We start from the raw sequence: 25,761 nt of genomic DNA, 5'->3' as shown, positions 1-25,761 counted from the left end.
ATTTTGTCTCGCCCATTCACCCTCTGAATGACGCACAACAACAACAAACAATCCTTAATTGTTTAACCTGTCTCACACCCTTCATATACACTGCTTTAAGTGGATATAAAAACTGACATCAACAAGGGATCATAGCTTTCACCTGGCCAGTCTATATTATGGAAAGACCAGGTGTTCTTAATATTGTGTACACTAACTGTATATGCCAGAGAAGATATATAATTTAGAGATCTCTCATAGTCCTGCCAAGATGTATGAAATTAAGAACAGAATGGATGTGATTAAAAAGAAAATGGCAATTATATTATCTATGAAAACCCTTTTGATGACTGTGATGACGGGCATCAACCCGTCTTTAATGAGACACAGTGATTTATGAGGACAGAGAAGACCACAACATCCTCTTTTTTAAAGATTGGTTAACTTTTATGTACTGTTGGTTCAGTGAGAGAGGCATTGAGTGAATTATATAAAAGTGCCGTGTCCAAAGTGGTAGCCTATTCCCGAATAGAGTACCATTTGCTATTCCCTAAATAGTGCACTACACTTGACCTGGACCCGTAGGGGTCTGGTTAAAAGAAGCGCACTGTGTAGGGAATAGTGTGTTGTTTAGGATGTATGTAGGGAGTTTCCTGATTCTAAAGCTCTGCCCAGTGCCCCTCTGGCAACATCAATAGTTAATCATTGAACTGCACCCAGAAGCTACCCAGGTAGCTAAACATAGTGAACCACAGTGACACGTACCAAATGGCACCCTATTCCCTATGTAGTGCACTACTTTTGACCAGGGCTCATAGGGCTCTGGTCAAAAGTAGTGCCCTATATAGGGGATAACGTGCCATTTGGTACGTAGAGACATTGACACGGTCCTGCTGTATCTGGAGCACTGTCAGCAGAGATCAACACGAGGCTTTAAAATGATCTCAGCCAAATTACATGCAATATGTGCATTTTTACACACAATATGGACCCAAGCGGAATTTAGTTGAAATGTATTCAATGCTGTTTGAACATTTATGCATGTTTATATGTATTTGTCATAATATAGGTCATATCTTATCAGTCAAATCTGTCTTTAAAAAAAAAAGACAAGGAAACAGAATACAGTACTACGAGGCATTTCTTTAATTATCAGGCGAAACAATGTAACGTTCCTAAAACCATACAGTATTCATTGGATGGATGACCTATTGACCTATCGCATTGTAGAAGCGTTATACAAAAAAAAATAGGTTTACATGCTTCAATAGGTTGACAGTTAGACACATAGCCAAGCAGTTTCCTATCTCTCACTTTCAATGTAAATACCACGAACACTACAGAAGTTCTGTTTAAAAAAAGAAGAAGAAAGGTTTGACATGAAGAAGACAGGCTAGCTGACACGGAGGTGACAGCACAGAGCTTTGGCTCCTGTTCCACTTCTTTAGAAATGCATCATTAGTTAGTGATAGGTGTAAGTATAGCAAGGTTAGCACCCTAAAATCACTTGAACCAAATTAGATCTGCGATTACTTCAAGGAAGCTAGGAAGGCTGAACGGAACAGGGACTATGTGGGGAGGCTGTTGAGGTCATAGGTCACTTTGGCAGAGGAGTGGCAGCGGTGAGGGACAAACAGAGCAGACTGACTATCCCCACTGGGTTCAATGGGGATGCACGCACAGCACAGTTGACCGGTAGATTGACAGCTTCAGTTGGTGTTCTAGAGGGTTCTAGAAGCTCCACTGGTGTTCTAGAGCCTTCTGGAAGCCTGCCGGGTGGTTCTGGTTCTAGTCTTGTCCTCCACACAGCATCAGCAGGGTCTTACGGTAGTCTCCTGAGGTATCACCCTGAAAGAGGAAGCAACAGCTTTTTAGGAACTTAAAAACTAAAACAGTCTCCGTCCCAAATAGCCTATTTAGGAAACGGATTTTCAACACAAAATTGAACACATATTGAGAGGAAGGAGTATTTAGTGTCTCTTTTACTGAGTGTTTACGTTATTATATCACATATTATATAATTAAGCAATAAGGCCAGAGGGGGTGTGGTATATGGACAATTTACCACGGCTGAGGGCTGTTCTTACGCACAACGCAACGCGGAGTGCCTGGACACAGCCCTTAGCCGTGGTATATTGGCCATATATCTGTCACGTTCCTGACCTGTTTTATGTTATTTTTGTATGTGTTTAGTTGGTCAGGGCGTAAGTTGGGGTGGGCATTCTATGTTTTGTGTTTCTATGTTTAGGTCGTTTGTAATTAGCCTTATATGGTTCTCAATCAGGGACAGGTGTTTTATGTTTTCCTCTGATTGAGAACCATATATAGGTTGGCTGTTCACACTGTTTGTTTGTGGGTGATTGTCTTCCGTGTCTGTGTCTGTGCACCACACGGGACTGTTTCGTTTGTTCGTTCGTTTGTGTCGTCTGTACCAGTTCATGCGTTCTTCGTGTTATGTAAGTTCCATGTTCAGGTCTGTCTACATCGGTTTTGTTATTTTGTAAATTCTCAAGTTTGTTTAGTTTTCGTCTTGTTTAAATAAATATTCATGTCGTATCACAACGCTGCGTTTTGGTCAAATCCCTACTCCTCCTCTTCGGACGAAGAGGAGGAGGAAAACCGTTACAGAATCACCCACCAACCAAAGACCAAGCGGCGTGGGAGAGCGCAACAAAGAAACCAGGACTCGTGGACATGGGAGGAAATATTGGACGGAAAAGGACCCTGGGCTCAGACAGGGGAATATCGCCGCTCTGTTGAAGAGAGGGAGGCAGCTAAAGCCCAGGAGCGGTGGTTTGAGGAGGCAGCAAGGAGACGTGGCTGGAGACCCGAAAAGCCTGTGAGTAAACCCCAAAAATGTATTGGGGGGGGGCTTAAAGGGAGAGTGGCGAAGTCAGGTAGGAGACCTGCGCCCACTCCCTGTACTTACCCTGGAGAGCGAGAGTACGGGCAGACACCGTGTTACGCAGTAGAGCGCATGGTGTCGCCTGTACGTGTGCATAGCCCGGTTCGGTACATTCCAGCTCCACGTATCGGCCGGGCTAGATTGAGCGTTGAGCCGGATGTCATGAAGCCGGCCCAACGCATCTGGCCACCAGTGCGTCTCCTCGGGCCGGCTTACATGGCACCAGCCTTACGCATGGTGTCCCCGGTTCGCCTACATAGCCCGGTGCGGGTTATTCCACCTCCCCGCACTGGTTGGGCGACGGGGAGCATACAACCAGGTAAGGTTGGGCAGGCTCAGTGCTCAAGGGAGCCAGTAGGCCTGCACGGTCCGGTATTTCCGGCGCCACCTCCCCGCTCCAGGCCAGTGCCTACACCACGCACCAGGCTTCCAGTGCGTCTCCAGAGCCCTGTTCCTCCACCACGCACTAGCCCTATGGTGCGTGTCTCCAGCCCAGTACCACCAGTCCCGACACCACGCACCAAGCCTCCTGTGCGTCTCCAGAGCCCTGTGCGCACTGTTCCTTCTCCCCGCACTCGCCCTGAGGTGCGTGCCCTCAGCCCGGTACCTCCAGTTCCGGTACCACGCACCAGGCCTATAGTGCGCATCGAGAGTCCAGTGTGCCCTGTTGTTGTTCCCCGCACTAGCCTGAAGGTGCGTGTCCTTAGCCCGGTACCTCCAGTTCCGGCACCATGCACCAGGCTTCCAGGGCGTCTCCAGAGCCCTGTACGCACTGTTCCTTCTCCCCGTACTCGCCCTGATGTGCGTGCCCTCAGCCCGGTACCACCAGTGCCGGTACCACGCACCAGGCCTATAGTACGCCTTGAGAGTCCAGTGTGCCCTGTTGTTGTTCCCCGCACTAGCCTGAAGGTGCGTGTCTTTAGCCCGGTACCTCCAGTTCCGGTACCACGCACTAGGCCTACAGTGCGTCTCAGCCGGCCAGAGTCTGCCGTCTGCCCAGCGGCGCCTGAACTGCCCGTCTGCCCAACGGCGCCTGAACTGTCCGTCTGCCCAACGCCGTCTGAACTGTCCGTCTGCCAAGCGCCGCATGAACTGCCCGTCTGTATTGAGCCTTCAAAGCCGCCCGTCGGTACTGAGCCTTCAAAGCCGCCCGTCTGCCATGAGCCTGCAAAGCCGCCCGTCTGCCATGAGCCTACAGAGCCGTCCGCCAGACAGGAGCCGCTAGAGCCTTCCGCCAGACAGGAGCCGCTAGAGCCTTCCGCCCGACAGGAGCCGCCAGAGCCTTCCGCCAGACAGGAGCAGCCAAAGCCTTCCGCCAGACAGGATCAGCCAGAGCCTTCCGCCAGACAGGATCAGCCAGAGCCTTCCGCCAGACAGGATCAGCCAGAGCCGTCAGCGAGCCATGACCAGCCAGAGCCGTCAGCGAGCCATGACCAGCCAGAGCCGTCAGCGAGCCATGACCAGCCAGAGCCGTCAGCGAGCCATGACCAGCCAGAGCCGTCAGCGAGCCATGACCAGCCAGAGCCGTCATCCAGCCATGACCAGCCAGAGCCGTCATCCAGCCATGACCAGCCAGAGCCGTCATCCAGCATTAAGCCATCATCCAGCCAGGATCCGCCAGAGCCAGCCAGCCAGGATCCGCCAGAGCCAGCCAGCCAGGATCCGCCAGAGCCAGCCAGCCAGGATCCGCCAGAGCCAGCCAGCCAGGATCCGCCAAAGCCAGCCAGCCAGGATCCGCCAGAGCCAGCCAGCCAGGATCCGCCAGTCATTCTGGTGTTGCCCCTCATTCTGGTGTTGCCCCTCATTCTGGTGTTGCCCCTCATTCCGGTGTTGCCCCTCATTCCGGTGCTGCTCCTTATCCTGGTGATGCCCCTTAATTTAGGTGGGGTTATTTGGAGGGTGGTCATTGTGAGGGGGATAAAGAAGCGGGGATTTATTATGGTGGGATGGGAACCACGCCCAGAGCCTGAGCCGCCACCGTGGACAGATGCCCACCCAGACCCTCCCCTAGACTTTTGGTGGTGCGTCCGGAGTTCGCACCTTGAGGGGGGGGTTCTGTCACGTTCCTGACCTGTTTTATGTTATTTTTGTATGTGTTTAGTTGGTCAGGGCGTGAGTTGGGGTGGGCATTCTATGTTTTGTGTTTCTATGTTTAGGTCGTTTGTAATTAGCCTTATATGGTTCTCAATCAGGGACAGGTGTTTTACGTTTTCCTCTGATTGAGAACCATATATAGGTTGGCTGTTCACACTGTTTGTTTGTGGGTGATTGTCTTCCGTGTCTGTGTCTGTGCACCACACGGGACTGTTTCGTTTGTTCGTTCGTTTGTGTCGTCTGTACCAGTTCATGCGTTCTTCGTGTTATGTAAGTTCCATGTTCAGGTCTGTCTACATCGGTTTTGTTATTTTGTAAATTCTCAAGTTTGTTTAGTTTTCGTCTTGTTTAAATAAATATTCATGTCGTATCACAACGCTGCGTTTTGGTCAAATCCCTACTCCTCCTCTTCGGACGAAGAGGAGGAGGAAAACCGTTACAATATCACAAACCTCCGAGGTGCCTTATTGCTATTATAAACTGGTTACCAACGTCATACCCGTGGTATACGGTCTGATATACCACGGCATTCAGCCAATCAGCATTCAGGGCTCGAACCACCCAGTTTATAACTTAGATTATATTGCATATTTTACAACTTAGATTATATCACACATCATATAGCTATATAAATATTATAAGTTATAAGTTATTCAGAGTGGCGGTACTAATCAGTGATGCAGCTCCCACAGTAAAAGCATTGTCAACTGAGTAACGTCACACAGACACATACAGTACCTCACAGAGACATACAGTACAGTACATCACAGAGCCACATACAGTACCTCACAGAGAAACACAGTACAATAACAGAGACACACACAGTACAGTACCTCACAGAGACACACACAGTACAGTACCTCACAGAGACACACACAGTACCTCACAAAGACATACAGTACAGTACATCACAGAGACACATACAGTACAGTACCTCACAGAGACACACACAGTACAGCACAATAACAGAGACACACACAGTACAGTACATCACAGAGACACATACAGTACCTCACAGAGACACACACAGTACAGTACCTCACAGAGACACACAGTACAGTACAATAACAGAGACACATACAGTACAGTACCTCACAGAGACACACACAGTACAGTACATTAACAGAGACACACACAGTACAGTACAATAACAGAGACACACAGCACAGTACATCACAGAGACACATACAGTACCTCACAGAGACACACAGTACAGTACAATAACAGAGACACACACAGTACAGTACCTCACAGAGACACACACAGTACAGTACATTAACAGAGACACATTCAGTACCTCACAGAGACACATACAGTACCTCACAGAGACACATTCAGTACAGTACCATACAGAGACCCACACAGTACCTCACAGAGACACATACAGTACAGTACCTCACAGAGACACACACAGTACCTCACAGAGACACATACAGTACAGTACATCACAGAGACACATACAGTACAGTACAATAACAGAGACACACACAGTACCTCACAGAGACACACAGGGTTAGTGGAAAAACATTAATAGAAAGCAAAGAAGTTATCGCTTGTCAGAACCTAAGTTCAAAATTCATTTTGAAATACATTATTCATGCAAAACGGCATTTTACACAGTAATAAGAATGTCTCCAAATCGAGTTCGATTTTATTGTATTTTTATGGCACAACAACTGTATTGACAGCATGTGACACCTCCACTCTATCAACCGATCCGTCAATCAATCTCCACCATTCCATAATAGCTCTTCAAGTCAAATCAAATCAAATTTTATTTGTCACACGCGCCGAATACAACAGGTGTAGACCTTACCGTGAAATGCTTACTTACAAGCCCTTAACTAACAATGCAGTTCAATATATACTAAATAAACTAAAGTAAAAATATCTAATAAAATCTAAAAGTAACACAAGATAATTACATAACAATAACGAGGCTATATACATGGGGTACCGGTACCGAGTCAATGTCCGGGGGTACAGGTTAGATGAGATAATTTGTAAAGTGACTATGCATAGATAATAAACAGCGAGGAGCAGCAGTGTAAAAACAGGGGGTGGGTGGGGGGGGGGGGGCAATGTAAATAGTCTGGTGGCCATTTGATTAATTGTTCAGCAGTCTTATGGCTTGGGGGTAGAAGCTGTTAAGGAGCCTTTTGGTCCTAGATTTGGCGCTCCGGTACCGCTTCCCGTGCGGTAGTAGAGAGAACAGTCTATGACTGGGGTGGCTGGAGTCTCTGACAATTTTTGGGGCCTTCATCTGACACCACCTATAATATAGGTCCTGGATGGCAGGAAGCTTGGTCCCAAGTAATGTACTTGGCCGTACGCACTACCCTCTGTAGTGCCTTATGGTCAGATGCCGAGCAGTTGCCATACCAGGCGGTGATGCAACCGGTCAGGATGCTCTCAATGGTGCAACTGTAGAACTTTCTGAGGCTCTGGGGACCCATGCCAAATCTTTTCAGTCTCCTGAGGGGTAAAAGGTTTTGTCGTGTCCTCTTCACGATGTTAGTTTGTTGGGGATGTGGACACCAAGGGACTTGCAGCTCTCAACCCGCTCCACTACAGCCCCGTCGATGTTAATGGGGGCCTGTTCGGCACTCCTTTTCCTGTAGTCCACGATCAGCTCCTTTGTCTTGCACACATTGAGAGAGAGGTTGTTGTCCTGGCACCACACTGCCAGTTCTCTGATCTCCTCCCTATAGGCCGTCTCATCGTTGTCGGTGACCAGGCCTTCCACCGTCGTGTCGTCATCAAACTTAATGATGGTGTTGGAGTCGTGCGCGGCCACGCAGTCGTGGGTGAACAGGAAGTACAGGAGGGGACTGAGCACGCACCCCTGAGGGGCCCCTGTGTTGAGGATCAGCGTGGCAGATGTGCTGTTGCCTACCCTTACCACCTGGGGGCGGCCCGTCAGGAAGTCCAGGATCCAGTTGCAGAGGTCGGTGTTTTGTCCCAGGGTCCTTAGCTTAGTGATGAGCTTTGTGGGCACTATGGTGTTGAACGATGAGCTGTAGTCAATGAACAGCATTCTCACATAGGTGTTCCTTTTGTCCAGGTGGGAAAGGGCAGTGTGGAGTGCAATTGAGTGAGATTGCATCATCTGTGGATCTGTTGGGGCGGTATGCAAATTGGAGTGGGCCTAGGGTTTCCGGCATGATGGTGTTGATGGGAGCCACGACCAGCCTTTCAAAGCATTTCATGGCTACTGACGTGAGTGCTACGGGGCGTTAATCATTTAGGCAGATAACCTTTGCGTTCTTCTTAGGCACAGGGACTACGGTGGTCTTCTTGAAACATGTTGGTATTACAGACTCGGTCAGGGAGAGGTTGAAAATGTCAGTGAAGACACTTGCCAGTAGGTCCGCGCATGCTTTCAGTACACATGCTGGTAATCCTTCTGGCCCTACGGCTTTGTGAATGTTGACCTGTTTGAAGGTCTTGCTCACATCCGATGTCCAGAAGCTCTTTTCGGGTCATAAGAGGCGGTAGCAGCAACATTATGTACAAAAATGAGTTAAAAACAATGCAAAAAAACCTAACAAAATAGCACAGTTGGTAAGGAGCCCGTAAAATGGCAGCCGTCCCCTCCGGCGCCATTATCATATCCTCCTCTGGGACAAAGCTAATATCATAGACATTATTTAAAGGCCACCCTATCCTGCAGAAGTTATTACTGGGGTGAGTGTCCCAAATGGAACCCTATTCTCTCCAGGACCCATAGGGTTGTGCACTACATAGGGTATAGGGTGACATTTAGTACACATCCCAGTTTTTTTTTTCTTCTTTTTTTTTCTTTTTTACATGTGAGAGCCAGTATAGATCTGTTATTGAGGCACTTCCTGCCTCGGCATCTCCTAGCCAATCACGCTTGGCGGCTTACATAGAGGAAGTCGAGCATGCAGGGGAAATTCCTAAACAGCTGTATTTTGGCAGCCGCAGCGCCAAAAGCCCCACCCAACACAGGAAGCTATAGAGAACCGTTCCCCGTTCCACCCGTCTCAACCAAAAGAGGATGTGCAGCGGAGTAGTACGACAGAAAACAAGACAGACAGACAGACAGACAGACAGACAGACGCACGCACGCACGCACGCACGCACGCACGCACGCACGCACGCACGCACGCACGCACGCACGCACACACCAGACAGTGCGAGGGTATAGGGACAAGTAAAGGGACATGTAAAGCACAGCAGACAGTAGACAGCAGTGTGTTAATCGCCATGTAAAATATAAAAACTTACAACCATAGTTTCTACCTGGATGAATTCATGGAGAGAGCAGTCGTGAGTCTCCTTGAACTCTTTGCGAATATTGAAAAGGTCGACTTCGCTGCGTGAGACCATGATGCGGATGAGAGCCCTGTCGTCTGTGCCCATTCCCTGCAGAGAGGAAAGAGCGACATGGTTATCCATATAGCTGGATCCCTAGTATTCACTGTTGATGTATCAACATCTATACTCTTTCTGGGGTCCACACAAACACAACACAAAACACAACACACAATACAAACACAAAACAAAACAAACACAATACAAAACAAACACAACACAAAACACAATAGATAATAAAAAACAAACACAACACAAACACAACACACAATACAAACACAAAACATAATACAAAACAAACACAATACAAAACAAACACAACACAAAACACAATACATAATACAAAACAAACACAAAACACAACAGAAACACAACACAAAACACAATACAAAACACAATACAACACAAAACACACAACACAAAAACAATACAAACACAAAACAATCACAATACAAAACACAACACACAATACAAACACAAAACATAATACAAAACAAACACAATACAAAACAAACACAACACAAAACACAATACAAACACAAAACATAATACAAAACACAACACACAATACAAAACACAATACAAACACAATACAAACACAAACATAATACAAAACAATCACATTACAAAACAAACACAACACAAAACACAAAACGCAATACAAAACATAATACAAAACAAACACAAAACACAACAGAAACACAACACAAAACACAATACAAAACACAATACAACACAAAACACACAACACAAAAACAATACAAACACAAAACAAACAAAAAACACAATACAATACACAACACACAACAAAATACAACACACAACACAAAACACAATACAACACAAAACACAACACAAAAACAATACAAACACAAAACAATCACAATACAAAACAAACACAACACAAAACACAAAACCCACAACACAAAACCCAACACAAAACACAATACAAAACACAATACAAAACCCACCACAACACAAAACACAATACAAACTACAATAAAAAACACAATAACAAACAAAACACAACACAACACAAAACACAACACAAAACACATACAAACACAAAACATAATACCAAACAAACACAATACAAAACACAATACAAAACAAACACAAAACACAATACATAACACAACACAAAACACAATACAAACACAAAACATAATACAAAACAATCACATTACAAAACACAATACAAAACAAACACAAAACAACACACAACACAAAACAAAACCCACAACACAAAACACAATAAAAAACACAATAACAAACACAATAAAAACCACAATACAGAACACATAGTACATAGCCTACCAGGTAGACATAAACAACAACATGAACTGCTCAGAGAATCCCTCCCCTGCTAGTACTAACAGCTAGCCTCGTAAAAACTGCATTTAGCTAGCTATCCACAGGCCAGTGAAATATAGCGGGACTGCAATGGGAGCCATTTTGTAACAGAAGACAAAATAGACCTACCTTCATGGCTTTGTACAGGCGCTCAGCAAAGTAACTAGGCTGGTTCTTTACACTTCGAACTGCAGAGAGAAAGAGAGATATGATAGGTCAACAAAAACGAAATATTACAATACCCAAACCTGTAAGATGTAATTTGTCAACAGCCTCAATGGCCTATACTCCACCCTGGAGTCAAGGGCCTAAATAGGTAAGTACGTAAGTAAGCAGTCTATGCACAACAATCCTTACCTATGCCATACATGGCCTGTTTCACGTCTCCAGACATCTCCTTCTTGATGATCTGTTCAATGTCCTTATTGCTGCATCGGACAAACTCTTGGAACACTGAAAAACAGAAATGACATGCCAATCATCGATCGTAAAAGCCAGATATTGAGGCTTGTATACCCAATAATATGTCTATCTAATACCGCATTAGTGCTAAAACAGTGTTTCTCTGGTACCTCTCCTGAGATGTGGTCAGTAGTGATAAACAGTGTTTCTCTGGTAACTCTCCTGAGATGTGGTCAGTAGTGATAAACAGTGTTTCTCTGGTACCTCTCCTGAGATGTGGTCAGTAGTGATAAACAGTGTTTCTCTGGTACCTCTCCTGAGATGTGGTCAGTAGTGATAAACAGTGTTTCTCTGGTAACTCTCCTGAGATGTGGTCAGTAGTGATAAACAGTGTTTCTCTGGTACCTCTCCTGAGATGTGGTCAGTAGTGATAAACAGTGTTTCTCTGGTACCTCTCCTGAGATGTGGTCAGTAGTGATAAACAGTGTTTCTCTGGTACCTCTCCTGAGATGTGGTCAGTAGTGATAAACAGTGTTTCTCTGGTACCTCTCCTGAGATGTGGTCAGTAGTGATAAACAGTGTTTCTCTGGTAACTCTCCTGAGATGTGGTCAGTAGGGATAAACAGTGTTTCTCTGGTAACTCTCTGAGATGTGGTCAGTAGTGATAAAACAGTGTTTCTCTGGTACCTCTCCTGAGATGTGGTCAGTAGTGATAAACAGTGTTTCTCTGGTAACTCTCCTGAGATGTGGTCAGTAGTGATAAACAGTGTTTCTCTGGTAACTCTCCTGAGATGTGGTCAGTAGTGATAAACAGTGTTTCTCTGGTACCTCTCCTGAGATGTGGTCAGTAGTGATAAACAGTGTTTCTCTGGTACCTCTCCTGAGATGTGGTCAGTAGTGATAAACAGTGTTTCTCTGGTACCTCTCTGAGATGTGGTCAGTAGTGATAAACAGTGTTTCTCTGGTACCTCTCATGAGATGTGGTCAGTAGTGATAAACAGTGTTTCTCTGGTACCTCTCTGAGATGTGGTCAGTAGTGATAAAACAGTGTTTCTCTGGTAACTCTCTGAGATGTGGTCAGTAGTGATAAACAGTGTTTCTCTGGTAACTCTCCTGAGATGTGGTCAGTAGTGATAAACAGTGTTTCTCTGGTACCTCTCATGAGATGTGGTCAGTAGTGATAAACAGTGTTTCTCTGGTAACTCTCCTGAGATGTGGTCAGTAGTGATAAACAGTGTTTCTCTGGTAACTCTCTGAGATCTGGTCAGTAGTGATAAACAGTGTTTCTCTGGTAACTCTCTGAGATGTGGTCAGTAGTGATAAACAGTGTTTCTCTGGTAACTCTCCTGAGATGTGGTCAGTAGTGATAAACAGTGTTTCTCTGGTACCTCTCCTGAGATGTGGTCAGTAGTGATAAACAGTGTTTCTCTGGTACCTCTCCTGAGATGTGGTCAGTAGTGATAAACAGTGTTTCTCTGGTACCTCTCCTGAGATGTGGTCAGTAGTGATAAACAGTGTTTCTCTGGTACCTCTCCTGAGATGTGGTCAGTAGTGATAAACAGTGTTTCTCTGGTACCTCTCCTGAGATGTGGTCAGTAGTGATAAACAGTGTTTCTCTGGTAACTCTCCTGAGATGTGGTCAGTAGTGATAAACAGTGTTTCTCTGGTACCTCTCCTGAGATGTGGTCAGTAGTGATAAACAGTGTTTCTCTAGTACCTCTCCTGAGACGTGGTCAGTAGTGATAAACAGTGTTTCTCTGGTAACTCTCTGAGATGTGGTCAGTAGTGATAAACAGTGTTTCTCTGGTAACTCTGAGATGTGGTCAGTAGTGATAAACAGTGTTTCTCTGGTAACTCTCCTGAGATGAGGTCAGTAGTGATAAACAGTGTTTCTCTGGTAACTCTCTGAGATGTGGTCAGTAGTGATAAACAGTGTTTCTCTGGTAACTCTCCAGAGATGTGGTCAGTAGTGATAAACAGTGTTTCTCTGGTAACTCTCTGAGATGTGGTCAGTAGTGATAAACAGTGTTTCTCTGGTACCTCTCCTGAGATGTGGTCAGTAGTGATAAACAGTGTTTCTCTGGTAACTCTCCTGAGATGTGGTCAGTAGTGATAAACAGTGTTTCTCTGGTAACTCTCCTGAGATGTGGTCAGTAGTGATAAACAGTGTTTCTCTGGTAACTCTCTGAGATGTGGTCAGTAGTGATAAACAGTGTTTCTCTGGTACCTCTCCTGAGATGTGGTCAGTAGTGATAAACAGTGTTTCTCTGGTACCTCTCCTGAGATGTGGTCAGTAGTGATAAACAGTGTTTCTCTGGTAACTCTCTGAGATCTGGTCAGTAGTGATAAACAGTGTTTCTCTGGTAACTCTCCTGAGATGTGGTCAGTAGTGATAAACAGTGTTTCTCTGGTAACTCTCTGAGATCTGGTCAGTAGTGATAAACAGTGTTTCTCTGGTAACTCTCATGAGATGTGGTCAGTAGTGATAAACAGTGTTTCTCTGGTAACTCTCTGAGATTTGGTCAGTAGTGATAAACAGTGTTTCTCTGGTAACTCTCCTGAGATGTGGTCAGTAGTGATAAACAGTGTTTCTCTGGTAACTCTCCTGAGATGAGGTCAGTAGTGATAAACAGTGTTTCTCTGGTAACTCTCTGAGATGTGGTCAGTAGTGATAAACAGTGTTTCTCTGGTACCTCTCCTGAGATGTGGTCAGTAGTGATAAACAGTGTTTCTCTGGTAACATTCCTGAGATCTGGTCAGTAGTGATAAACAGTGTTTCTCTGGTAACTCTCCTGAGATGTGGTCAGTAGTGATAAACAGTGTTTCTCTGGTACCTCTCCTGAGATGTGGTCAGTAGTGATAAACAGTGTTTCTCTGGTAACTCTCTGAGATGTGGTCAGTAGTGATAAACAGTGTTTCTCTGGTAACTCTCTGAGATGTGGTCAGTAATGATAAACAGTGTTTCTCTGGTAACTCTCTGAGATCTGGTCAGTAGTGATAAACAGTGTTTGTCTGGTAACTCTCTGAGATGTGGTCAGTAGTGATAAAACAGTGTTTCTCTGGTACCTCTCCTGAGATGTGGTCAGTAGGGATAAACAGTGTTTCTCTGGTAACTCTCTGAGATGTGGTCAGTAGTGATAAACAGTGTTTCTCTGGTAACTCTCCTGAGATGTGGTCAGTAGTGATAAACAGTGTTTCTCTGGTACCTCTCCTGAGATGTGGTCAGTAGTGATAAACAGTGTTTCTCTGGTAACTCTCCTGAGATGTGGTCAGTAGTGATAAACAGTGTTTCTCTGGTAACTCTCCTGAGATGTGGTCAGTAGTGATAAACAGTGTTTCTCTGGTAACTCTCTGAGATGTGGTCAGTAGTGATAAACAGTGTTTCTCTGGTAACTCTCCTGAGATGAGGTCAGTAGTGATAAACAGTGTTTCTCTGGTAACTCTCTGAGATCTGGTCAGTAGTGATAAAACAGTGTTTCTCTGGTACCTCTCCTGAGATGTGGTCAGTAGTGATAAACAGTGTTTCTCTGGTACCTCTCCTGAGATGTGGTCAGTAGTGATAAACAGTGTTTCTCTGGTAACTCTCTGAGATTTGGTCAGTAGTGATAAACAGTGTTTCTCTGGTAACTCTCCTGAGATGTGGTCAGTAGTGATAAACAGTGTTTCTCTGGTACCTCTCCTGAGATGTGGTCAGTAGTGATAAACAGTGTTTCTCTGGTAACTCTCTGAGATTTGGTCAGTAGTGATAAACAGTGTTTCTCTGGTAACTCTCCTGAGATGTGGTCAGTAATGATAAACAGTGTTTCTCTGGTAACTCTCTGAGATTTGGTCAGTAGTGATAAACAGTGTTTCTCTGGTACCTCTCCTGAGATGTGGTCAGTAGTGATAAACAGTGTTTCTCTGGTACCTCTCCTGAGATGTGGTCAGTAGTGATAAACAGTGTTTCTCTGGTAACTCTCCTGAGATGTGGTCAGTAGTGATAAACAGTGTTTCTCTGGTAACTCTCTGAGATTTGGTCAGTAGTGATAAACAGTGTTTCTCTGGTACCTCTCCTGAGATGTGGTCAGTAGTGATAAACAGTGTTTCTCTGGTACCTCTCCTGAGATGTGGTCAGTAGTGATAAACAGTGTTTCTCTGGTACCTCTCCTGAGATGTGGTCAGTAGTGATAAACAGTGTTTCTCTGGTACCTCTCCTGAGATGTGGTCAGTAATGATAAACAGTGTTTCTCTGGTACCTCTCCTGAGATGTGGTCAGTAGTGATAAACAGTGTTTCTCTGGTACCTCTCCTGAGATGTGGTCAGTAATGATAAACAGTGTTTCTCTGGTACCTCTCCTGAGATGTGGTCAGTAGTGATAAACAGTGTTTCTCTGGTAACTCTCTGAGATGTGGTCAGTAGTGATAAACAGTGTTTCTCTGGTACCTCTCCTGAGATGTGGTCAGTAATGATAAACAGTGTTTCTCTGGTACCTCTCCTGAGATGTGGTCAGTAGTGATAAACAGTGTTTCTCTGGTAACTCTCCTGAGATGTGGTCAGTAGTGATAAACAGTGTTTCTCTGGTAACTCTCTGAGATCTGGTCAGTAGTGATAAACAGTGTTTCTCTGGTAACTCTCCTGAGATGTGGTCAGTAGGGATAAACAGTGTTTCTCTGGTACCTCTCCTGAGATGTGGTCAGTAGTGATAAACAGTGTTTCTCTGGTAACTCTCTGAGATGTGGTCAGTAGTGATAAACAGTGTTTCTCTGGTACCTCTCTGAGATCTGGTCAGTAGTGATAAACAGTGTTTCTCTGGTACCTCTCCTGAGATGTGGTCAGTAGTGATAAACAGTGTTTCTCTGGTAACTCTCTGAGATGTGGTCAGTAATGATAAAACAGTGTTTCTCTGGTACCTCTCCTGAGATGTGGGAAGCTCCTGGTACAGAGGATACTCATGAACTTAATCTCCATGTCGTCAGAGTCTTCGTTACAGGCATCGGCCAGTTCCTGAAAAGAGCATCAACAATATTCCACAATAAACCCCATTGAAAATCTAACGAGCGACAGTCATGTTGTATGATGTACTCACCTGGGCGTCCACCAGTGCTCTGTCACAGTCGGCTGGACCCTGCTCTCTCGCCCCCTGAGGGGAGGAAGAGCACGACAGGTATTTTTTTAATGTAGATAACACTTCACTCACTCCTATAGAATATATATGGACGGCCATATTACGGCCCTTTGTTTTGTAGACGTATGAGGAAATAAACGTTACCTGCACCAGCGATGTGAGGATCTGACTGAAGCGTCCTGAGGTGTCCGACTGGATAGCTTCCTCCATGCTCTTCTTATAGCCTGCAAGACATCAGACCAAGGTCAATACATGGTTATTATTCATGCATCATAGGTGTTAATAGCTACAGTAACGATCAGCGCTTCAGCGGGTTATGGTTTAGTAACAGCTACCAGAACAACTGGCTCCCCCTAAAGGCAACAATAGGTACCACAGGTGAAAGAACAAATAAAATGATATTTTTTATTTGACGCGTACACATATTTTGCAGATGTTGTTGCAGGTACAGAAAAAATGTATTTGTATTCTAGCTCCAACAGTACAGTAATACCTAATGCTTGTGTTTCTAGCTCCAACAGTAATATCTAATGCTTGTGTTTCTAGCTCCAACAGCACAGTAATATCTAATGCTTGTGTTTCTAGCTCCAACAGTGCAGTAATACCTAATGCTTGTGTTTCTAGCTCCAACAGTACAGTAATACATAATGCTTGTGTTTCTAGCTCCAACAGCACAGTAATATATAATGCTTGTGTTTCTAGCTCCAACAGTACAGTAATACATAATGCTTGTGTTTCTAGCTCCAACAGTACAGTAATATATAATGCTTGTGTTTCTAGCTCCAACAGTAATACATAATGCTTGTGTTTCTAGCTCCAACAGCACAGTAATACATAATGCTTGTGTTTCTAGCTCCAACAGTGCAGTAATACCTAATGCTTGTGTTTCTAGCTCCAACAGTACAGTAATATATAATACTTGTGTTTCTAGCTCCAACAGTACAGTAATATATAATGCTTGTGTTTCTAGCTCCAACAGTACAGTAATATATAATGCTTGTGTTTCTAGCTCCAACAGCACAGTAATACCTAATGCTTGTGTTTCTAGCTCCAACAGTACAGTAATATCTAATGATTGTGTTTCTAGCTCCATCAGTGCAGTAATACAGTACCTAGCAACACAAAACAATACACACTAATACCCCCAGAATTAAAAGAAAGAAATTAAGAAATATCAGAACGAGCTGCAATATCAATAAATACTGTATGTATATAATGGTGTATATAGACAGTAGTTATATAGGATGGTGTGTATAGACAGCATGGACAGTAGTTATATAGGATGGTGTATATAGACAGTATGGACAGTAGTTATATAGGATGGTGAGTATAGACAGTAGTTATATAGGATGGTGTGTATAGACAGTATGGACAGTAGTTATATAATATGGTGTGTATAGACAGTATGGACAGTAGTTATATAGGATGGTGTGTATAGACAGTAGTTATATAGGATGGTGTATATAGACAGTATGGACAGTAGTTATATAGGATGGTGTGTATAGACAGTAGTTATATAGGATGGTGTATATAGACAGTATGGACAGTAGTTATATAGGATGATGTGTATAGACAGTATATGAATAGAAAAGGTATGTACAGCAGTAGTTATATAGGATGGTGTGTACTTGGTGGAGGCTGGCTAGTGGTGACTATTTAACAGTGATGGCCTGTGTGGCAACAACCACTGCTTATAACACAGACTAGAGGGCTATTATTATTATTATTATGGAGTGCGCTATAGGCCTCACCAGCCCGGTAGGCAGCGTTCATGGCATGGATCTCCCCGTTGCTCCTGGTTACCAGGATCTCAATCAGAGAATGTTCGTCTGTCCCCGCCCCCTGGCAAAATATGGAAATAATTAGTGTGACTCCCGGAATAGGAATGAGATGTTGTCATTCTGGTTTGTTTGAGCAGCCAAACATTGCATGTATTCTAAATGCTGGGATTTACATTTGAGAATCTTTGGATTTAGTCAACACGGAAACCCCTACCTTGGTCAACACTGTGTCTGCCAGTCTGACTCAATAATGGGTCTCTCTCTCTCTCTCTCTCTCTCTCTCTCTCCCTCTCTCTCCCTCTCTCTTTCTCCCTCTCTCTCTCTCTCTCTCTCTCTCTCTCTCTCTCTCTCTCTCTCTCTCCCTCTCTCCCTCTCTCTCTCTCTCTCTCTCTCTCTCTCTCTCTCTCTCTCTCTCTCTCTCTCTCTCTCTCTCTCTCTCTCTCTCTCTCTCTCTCTCTCTCTCATCAACATTGCCAAAGTAAGTGAAGTAGATAATAAACAAAAGTGAAATAAACAATACAAATGAACAGTAAACATTACACTCACAGAAGTTTCCTTTCAAATGCCATATTATGTCTATATAATCTCTCTCTCTCTCTCTCTCTCTCTCTCTCTCTCTCTCTCTCTCTCTCTCCTCTCCTCTCCTCTCCTCTCCTGTTCTTGTCGAAAGGCATATTTTTTTTAAATTCATAGTTTGTCATATCGGTCTCAAACATCAATCCACCCACTGGAGAAAGAATCTGTAGGCTGTCCCTTGTCTGCAGAACATACTAAATATGTATCACACAGAACAGACAATGTTATCTCATACTAAGACTTGTCTACTAAATATGTATCACACAGAACAGATGATGTTATCTCATACTAAGACTTGTCTACTAAATATGTATCACACAGAACAGACAATGTTATCTCATACTAAGACTTGTCTACTAGATATGTATCACACAGAACAGACAATGTTATCTCATACTAAGACTTGTCTACTAGATATGTATCACACAGAACAGACAATGTTATCTCATACTAAGACTTGTCTACTAGATATGTATCACACAGAACAGATGATGTTCTCTCATACTAAGACTTGTCTACTAGATATGTATCACACAGAACAGACAATGTTATCTCATACTAAGACTTGTCTACTAGATATGTATCACACAGAACAGATGATGTTATCTCATACTAAGACTTGTCTACTAGATATGTATCACACTGAGAGATCCACCATCTCCACAAACATTCAGTGTTTCTATACATTTCTATATATTATATACATTGACCGCCACCTCCTCCTACCTCCATCGCTTTCCTCATCATCTTGGCGTCAAACTCAGCGGGCGTCAGCATCAGGCCGATAATCAGCCTCTCCAGGTTCTTAGAGAGCTCAGACTTCAGATCCTTCATCAGGTCCTATAGGAGAGGTCATAGTTAACACACAGAACAGATGACCATCTTATCCTGTGTACATCTGTAGCCCATGTGTGGAACTACTGGCACAAAATGGCTGCTGTGCGTCGCCCACTCACTGGAATGACGTCATCACATTCCAGCAAACAGATTGAGTTTTGGATACGGTGGGTTTCACAGTACAATGTAAAGCGCGAGTGTCGGGGGATGTCTGTCTTACCCTGCCGAGGATGGACTTAAAGGCCTGTCTGATCTCCTGTCTCTGCTCGTTGCTCCTGTTAGCCACAATGTTAATGATGACGTCTTCATCTGTGCCTGAAGACATGACGGGAACAATGGTTATAAATACCTGTTTTTATCAAACACTTCCACATATATGTTTAATACAATATCCTATGATGTATGAACAACAACAATGTCATTAACACGGTTAGAGTGAAGTACCAAAGCCTTTCATGGCTTTCCTCAGGTTCTGAGCATCATCAGCCGGGTCAAAATCACTGGCAGGACGGATGGTTGGTCTGAGCTGAAGAAGAGAGGATGAGAGGGGGCAGGGGTCAAATCAGATATAGTACACACACACAGACACACACAGCGAGACAGCCAGCCAGCCAGCCAGCCAGACAGACAGCCATACAGACAGGACAGACTTCAAAGGGTCAGAGCAGCAAACATGCACAGATGTGCAGTCCAGGAACAATCTCAGACTGAGTGTTGTCACGGAAACCAAATATCAATTAATCTTCTATCACTATTGTTTAGTTTATGATCAGAAGTCCTGGAGGGAGGCCTGGAAAACAACTGAATCAGAGTATGTGTGTGCGTGTCTGTGTGTCTGTGTGTCCATGTCTGCACAGGATCATTGTAACAGGAACTGTCTGTATTTCAACAGTGTAATTAGTGAAATGTTGTGAGGGGGGTTTGAGGGGCCACAGCAAGGAAAGAGATGGTAGAGTTATCAGCACGGGTTGAGGGGCCACAGCCAGGGAAGAGATCCTTGTAAAGGTAATGAGATGCATGGCAGAGCCAGAAGAAACATGCAATCTATACTATAAGCAACTCTGAAATGGCACCCAATATAGTGTGCTGTTTTTGAGGGCCAAAACGAGCAAAAATATGTGTGCCAAATGGAACCCTATAAAGTGCACTAGTTTTGATCAGAGCCCAATTAGTGCACTACATAGGGCCATTTAGGACACAGCTGGAATGGGGGGAATAGAGTGCCATTTGTTATGTGTGAGTAGACGGCAGAGGGCAGAGGGCAGAACCTGAACTTTGGTCATGGCACTTGTTTCCCACATCTTGTAGGCTAGCTGAGCAGCCTCTGGGAAGAACTCTCCTGCTAGGCTGCAATGACCAATTATATACCAATGAGTCAAGGAGTACGGAACACAGTGAATCACAAAAACAAAACAGCGGTTTATAAGCCCATCTGGGCTGGGCATCCTGAAGATAAAAGACACTGTAATAATACAATGTATCTAATTGAATCTAACCATGAGTCAACATAACACCCCCAACAACAAAACCACAGAGCTAACCCTGACTAGGGCTGTTGCGGTGACCGTATTACCGAGTCATGAAGGCAGTCAAATTCCACGTGACCGTAATTAGGCTTCTCCAAGCTCTGATGCTGCTTATGGTCATAAGTAGGCTACCAAACTTGATCACTGCCTTGTACTCAGCCCTCTATTGTCCCTCTAATCACTCTGACATCAATGCAAATGTAATGGAAAATCTAATCAAACACTTCATAAGGGCCCATGAGCTCATGTTGCGCAACATTTCTATAGGCTATGCAATTGCGCGAGAAAACAGAGTGATGGCCTCTATTAAAAAGAGGAGGATCGCATCAGCTTTCTATATTTATTTCTCAACTTTCCTAATATTATTATTCTTCATACTATTAAATAATATAAAATAATGCCACGGAATTGTAAACAAATCTTGTCTGCTAAATGAACTAGAGTAGCCCACAGCCGTATGCATAGCCAGATCAGGGCTTAACATAAGGACAACTCAGAGTATGCTATTCTGTTCTTCTGAAATAGACTACGTTTTCTTCATATCATGTTTCTTTTGACCTGTCTAAAATAAACAATGGATTTATTGTGAAGGTGTAGGCTATATTACATGGATTTATTAGACTTTTTAAAATGTAGATGTTCCAAAGGTCAGCCTCAGTGGCTTGTAGGCTGTGTGTGGAAGCCAGGAGATGCTAAATGTGTTTCTGTTAATTAACAGGTCAGTTACTGAGACTGACTGTTATTTGCTTGACAATCAACGGCTGATGAAATTTCATGACCGCCACAGCCCCAACCCCCCCAACAACAAAACCAGAGCTAACCCTGACCCCCCCAACAACAAAACCAGAGCTAACCCTGACCCCCCCAACAACAAAGCCAGAGCTAACCCTGACCCCCCCAACAACAAAGCCAGAGCTAACCCTGACCCCCCCCAACAACAAAACCAGAGCTAACCCTGACCCCCCCAACAACAAAACCAGAGCTAACACTGACCCCCCCCCCAACAACAAAACCAGAGCTAAGCCCAACCCCCCCAACAACAAAACCAGCGCTAACCCTGACCCCCCCAACAACAAAACCAGAGCTAACCCTGACCCCCCCAACAACAAAACCAGAGCTAACCCTGACCCCCCCAACAACAAAACCAGAGCTAACCCTGACCCCCCCAACAACAAAACCAGAGCTAACCCTGACCCCCCCAACAACAAAACCAGAGCTAACCCTGACCCCCCCAACAACAAAACCAGAGCTAACCCTGACCCCTCCAACAACAAAACCAGAGCTAACCCTGACCCCCCCAACAACAAAAACAGAGTTAACCCTGACCCCCCCCAACAACAAAACCAGAGCTAACCCTGACCCCCCCAACAACAAAACCAGAGCTAACCCCCCCTTGACCCCCCCAACAACAAAACCAGAGCTAACCCCCCCTTGACCCCCCCCAACATATCCAAAGAAAACCGACTGGGGTAATTTCCTAGACAAAATATGCTATTCTGAGATCTGACACATTCAACATGACATCATGTTCCTTTCCTTTGTTTCCTCTCCTAATAATGGTTCACTAAAGTAGCCAGGTCGTAGGTCGTTCCATGAAATTACTGCCTTTTGCTTCCCTTTGATATTTTAAGTAAATATTGTGCACCATTGAATAAAATAAAAAAACTGCTATATTAAATGAAGAGCCCTTTAATAATATAGACCACATGGAGAATTGAATAAATCCCTTTTTTTTATATGAGTAAAGGCTTGATAAAGTAACAAAATTCAGCATTTTGACATGTGCCTCTATCAACCCTGAGTGACTTCTAGGAAGATTTTAACCCATTAAATTAAGTCACACCATCATCGTGAAGCCCAAGTCCTTTCTGGAGATCATGATTTATTTCATCTGATTAGTGATTCATAATCCACGTCATCCATACCCAGATAGAAAGGTTTTAGCAATTTCATTTTTTTGTTGTTGTGACGCTTGAATTCAATTGCTACTCCGTGTTGCACACAACAAGCTCCCGTTCCCCCTGTCACAAGGGGATTTATGGCGGATTTTAACATGAAATCATCAACCCTGTTACGGTCAGCTATGTCACGGTCAGCCCTGTTGCTATATTTGGCACTGAATATTTTTACTTCTTGAGATGGGAAAACATGTTTTTTATTAAATTGAACGTGTGCTCTTTATGAAAGAATGTAAAAAAAAGAATAGGTGAATTCAAAAGTTTATTTTTAACCAAGTCAGAATTGAATTGTTGGAACAACCCAGCTGCAGCCCTAGCCTACACTAGCCTGGTCACAGGTCTGTTTGTACTCTTGCCAACTTCATTGCTGTCCTTGTCAAGCCAAACATCATGTTGGCATGACAATGAGTGACATGCACCCTTTAGGCTTGCCCTTTGAGAGTTATACATTAACAGTATTTCTCCTCTGACTCATTCCTGAACTATGACAACATTTAATTCTAAATTCTCTCACTTTTCAGTGAAGCTTTGGGTTTCAGCTCCTTGGCTTAATGTTTCCTCAGAAAAGGCATTATTAAATCTGCCAAATGTGAATAAATTGAGATGGTGCAATGTCTCCCCCAAGTGGTGTACATGAATTACTGCAAAACACAGTAATGATGAGCTCTATCAATCAGCAATAACTAACTTACTCATCATCTCCTCCACACAGGGCGAGCAGAGTCCTCTTGTAATCTCCTGATGTGTCTTCCTGTTGGGTAGAAGACCAGACGGAACATTAAGATACCATGTTAAAAGATATACAGAGATATGTACAGATAAACAGAAAGCTACTTAGACAGACAAGGAAACATACAGATAGACAGAGATATCAGATATACAGGAGATAGACAGGGAGATATACAGATAGAGAGTTAGTTAGATAGACAGGGAGATATACAGATAGAGAGTTAGTTAGATAGACAGGGAGATATACAGATAGAGAGTTAGTTAGATAGACAGGGAGATATACAGATAGACAGAGAGTTAGTTAGAAAGACAGATAGACAGATAGCTAGTTAGATAGACAGATAGTTAGTTAGATATACAGATAGACAGATAGTTAGAAAGACAGATAGACAGGGAGATATACAGATAGAGAGTTAGTTAGATAGACAGATAGCAAGTTACAGTAGATAGACAGATAGCAAGTAAGATAGACAGGGATATATGAAGATAGACAGATATATAGTTAAACAGATGGCTATTTAGATAGAGAGACAGCTAGTTAGATAGACAGGGAAATATACAGATAGCTAGTTAGATAGATTGGGAGATATACAGATAGCTAGTTAGATAGATAGATAGGGAGATGTGCCGATATACAGATAGCTTGTTAGACAGCTAGTTACAGTAGATAGACAGATAGCTAGTTAGAGTAAATATACAGATAACAGGTTAGATAGACAGATAGCTAGTTAGATACACATATAGCTAGTTAGATAGACAGGGAGATATACAGATAGCTAGTTAGATAGATAGGGAGATATACATATAGCTAGTTAGATAGAAAGGGAGATATATATATATATATATAGCTAGTTAGATAGACAGATAGCTAGTTAGATAGACAGATAGTTAGTTAGATACACAGATAGATCGATAGATATATAGGGAGATATACAGATACACAGATAGCTAGTTTCGATAGACAGATATCTAGTTAGATAGACAGGGAGGTAGACAGTAAGTATAGAGTCATAAAGTCACTCTTATTTCAGTCACTAGACAAGGTAACTAAGAGCTAAGACAGAACTTCAAAGAAGAGGCATTGTAACATCTAGAGGTTACAGTCTATAGGATAAAAGCATCTATGGGTTTAAGATAAGTTAAGTTGTATCACCTTGATCATGTTGTACAGGGACTTCTCATAGCACATACGGAAGCACTCCCGGATATCCAGCATGTCTATCTCAGAACGACAGATCATGATCCTGATCAGAGTGTTGTCTTGCGTACCAAGACCCTGGAGAGAAGGAGGGATGGAGAGAGAGGGAGAGATTGAGGGGGGAGAGAGAGTGAGGGAGGTGAGAGATAGAGAAAGAAAGAAATAGAGAGAAATAGAGACAGAGACAGAGAAAGACAGACACAGAGAGAGACAAAGACAGAGAGACAGACACAGAGAGAGGAGAGACAGACACAGAGAGAGACAGACACAGAGAGAGACAGCGACAGAGAGAGACAGACACAGAGAGAGACAGACACAGAGAGAGACAGACACAGAGAGAGACAGACACAGAGAGAGACAGACACAGAGAGAGACAGCGACAGAGAGAGACAGACACAGAGAGAGACAGACACATAGAGAGACAGACACAGAGAGAGACAGACACAGAGAGAGACAGCGACAGAGAGAGACAGACACAGAGAGAGACAGACACAGAGAGAGACAGACACATAGAGAGACAGACACAGAGAGAGACAAAGACAGAGAGACAGACACAGAGAGAGACAGAGACAGAGAGAGACAGACACAGAGAGAGACAGCGACAGAGAGAGACAGACACAGAGAGAGACAGACACATAGAGAGACAGAGACAGAGATGGAATGTTGGTCAGAGTGAGGTTGGTCAGAGTGAGGTTGGTCAGAGTGAGGTTGGTATGACTGAGATTGGTATGACTGAGGTTGGTATGACTGAGGTTGGTATGACTGAGGTTGGTCAGAGTGAGGTTGGTATGACTGAGGTTGGTATGACTGAGGTTGGTATGACTGAGGTTGGTATGACTGAGGTTGGTATGACTGAGGTTGGTATGACTGAGGTTGGTATGACTGAGGTTGGTCAGAGTGAGGTTGGTCAGAGTGAGGTTGGTCAGAGTGAGGTTGGTATGACTGAGGTTGGTATGACTGAGGTTGGTATGAGTGAGGTTG

At 43.9% G+C, this 25,761-nt stretch overlaps 1 protein-coding gene across 4 annotated transcripts in view; it reads right to left on the bottom strand.

Annotated features, from left to right (window-relative positions):
- Positions 1 to 1,102: 1,102 nt before the first annotated feature.
- Positions 1,103 to 25,761, bottom strand: part of LOC120047870 (annexin A6-like) — a 37,757-nt gene continuing 13,098 nt past the window's right edge. For 2 of the 4 annotated variants that reach the window (XM_038993429.1, XM_038993432.1), the window contains 14 exons: positions 24,736 to 24,858; positions 23,546 to 23,604; positions 20,638 to 20,716; positions 19,814 to 19,895; positions 19,590 to 19,684; positions 19,259 to 19,372; positions 17,927 to 18,017; positions 16,320 to 16,399; positions 16,137 to 16,190; positions 15,961 to 16,054; positions 11,027 to 11,122; positions 10,799 to 10,857; positions 9,230 to 9,367; positions 1,103 to 1,827 (listed from right to left, as the gene is read on the bottom strand). In XM_038993429.1, coding sequence (XP_038849357.1) covers positions 1,768 to 1,827; positions 9,230 to 9,367; positions 10,799 to 10,857; positions 11,027 to 11,122; positions 15,961 to 16,054; positions 16,137 to 16,190; positions 16,320 to 16,399; positions 17,927 to 18,017; positions 19,259 to 19,372; positions 19,590 to 19,684; positions 19,814 to 19,895; positions 20,638 to 20,716; positions 23,546 to 23,604; positions 24,736 to 24,858 — 1,224 coding nt within the window. In that variant the 3' untranslated portion in view covers positions 1,103 to 1,767. The remainder of the gene's footprint in view (positions 1,828 to 9,229; positions 9,368 to 10,798; positions 10,858 to 11,026; positions 11,123 to 15,960; positions 16,055 to 16,136; positions 16,191 to 16,319; positions 16,400 to 17,926; positions 18,018 to 19,258; positions 19,373 to 19,589; positions 19,685 to 19,813; positions 19,896 to 20,637; positions 20,717 to 23,545; positions 23,605 to 24,735; positions 24,859 to 25,761) is intronic. The other 2 variants (XM_038993431.1, XM_038993430.1) reach the window with 2 other exon arrangements.

The sequence above is a fragment of the Salvelinus namaycush genome, chromosome 5, assembly GCF_016432855.1.
Source record: "Salvelinus namaycush isolate Seneca chromosome 5, SaNama_1.0, whole genome shotgun sequence".
Lineage (NCBI taxonomy): Eukaryota > Metazoa > Chordata > Actinopteri > Salmoniformes > Salmonidae > Salvelinus > Salvelinus namaycush.
Note: the sequence above shows the minus strand (reverse complement) of the source record. Positions and strands in the feature narration are given on the sequence as shown.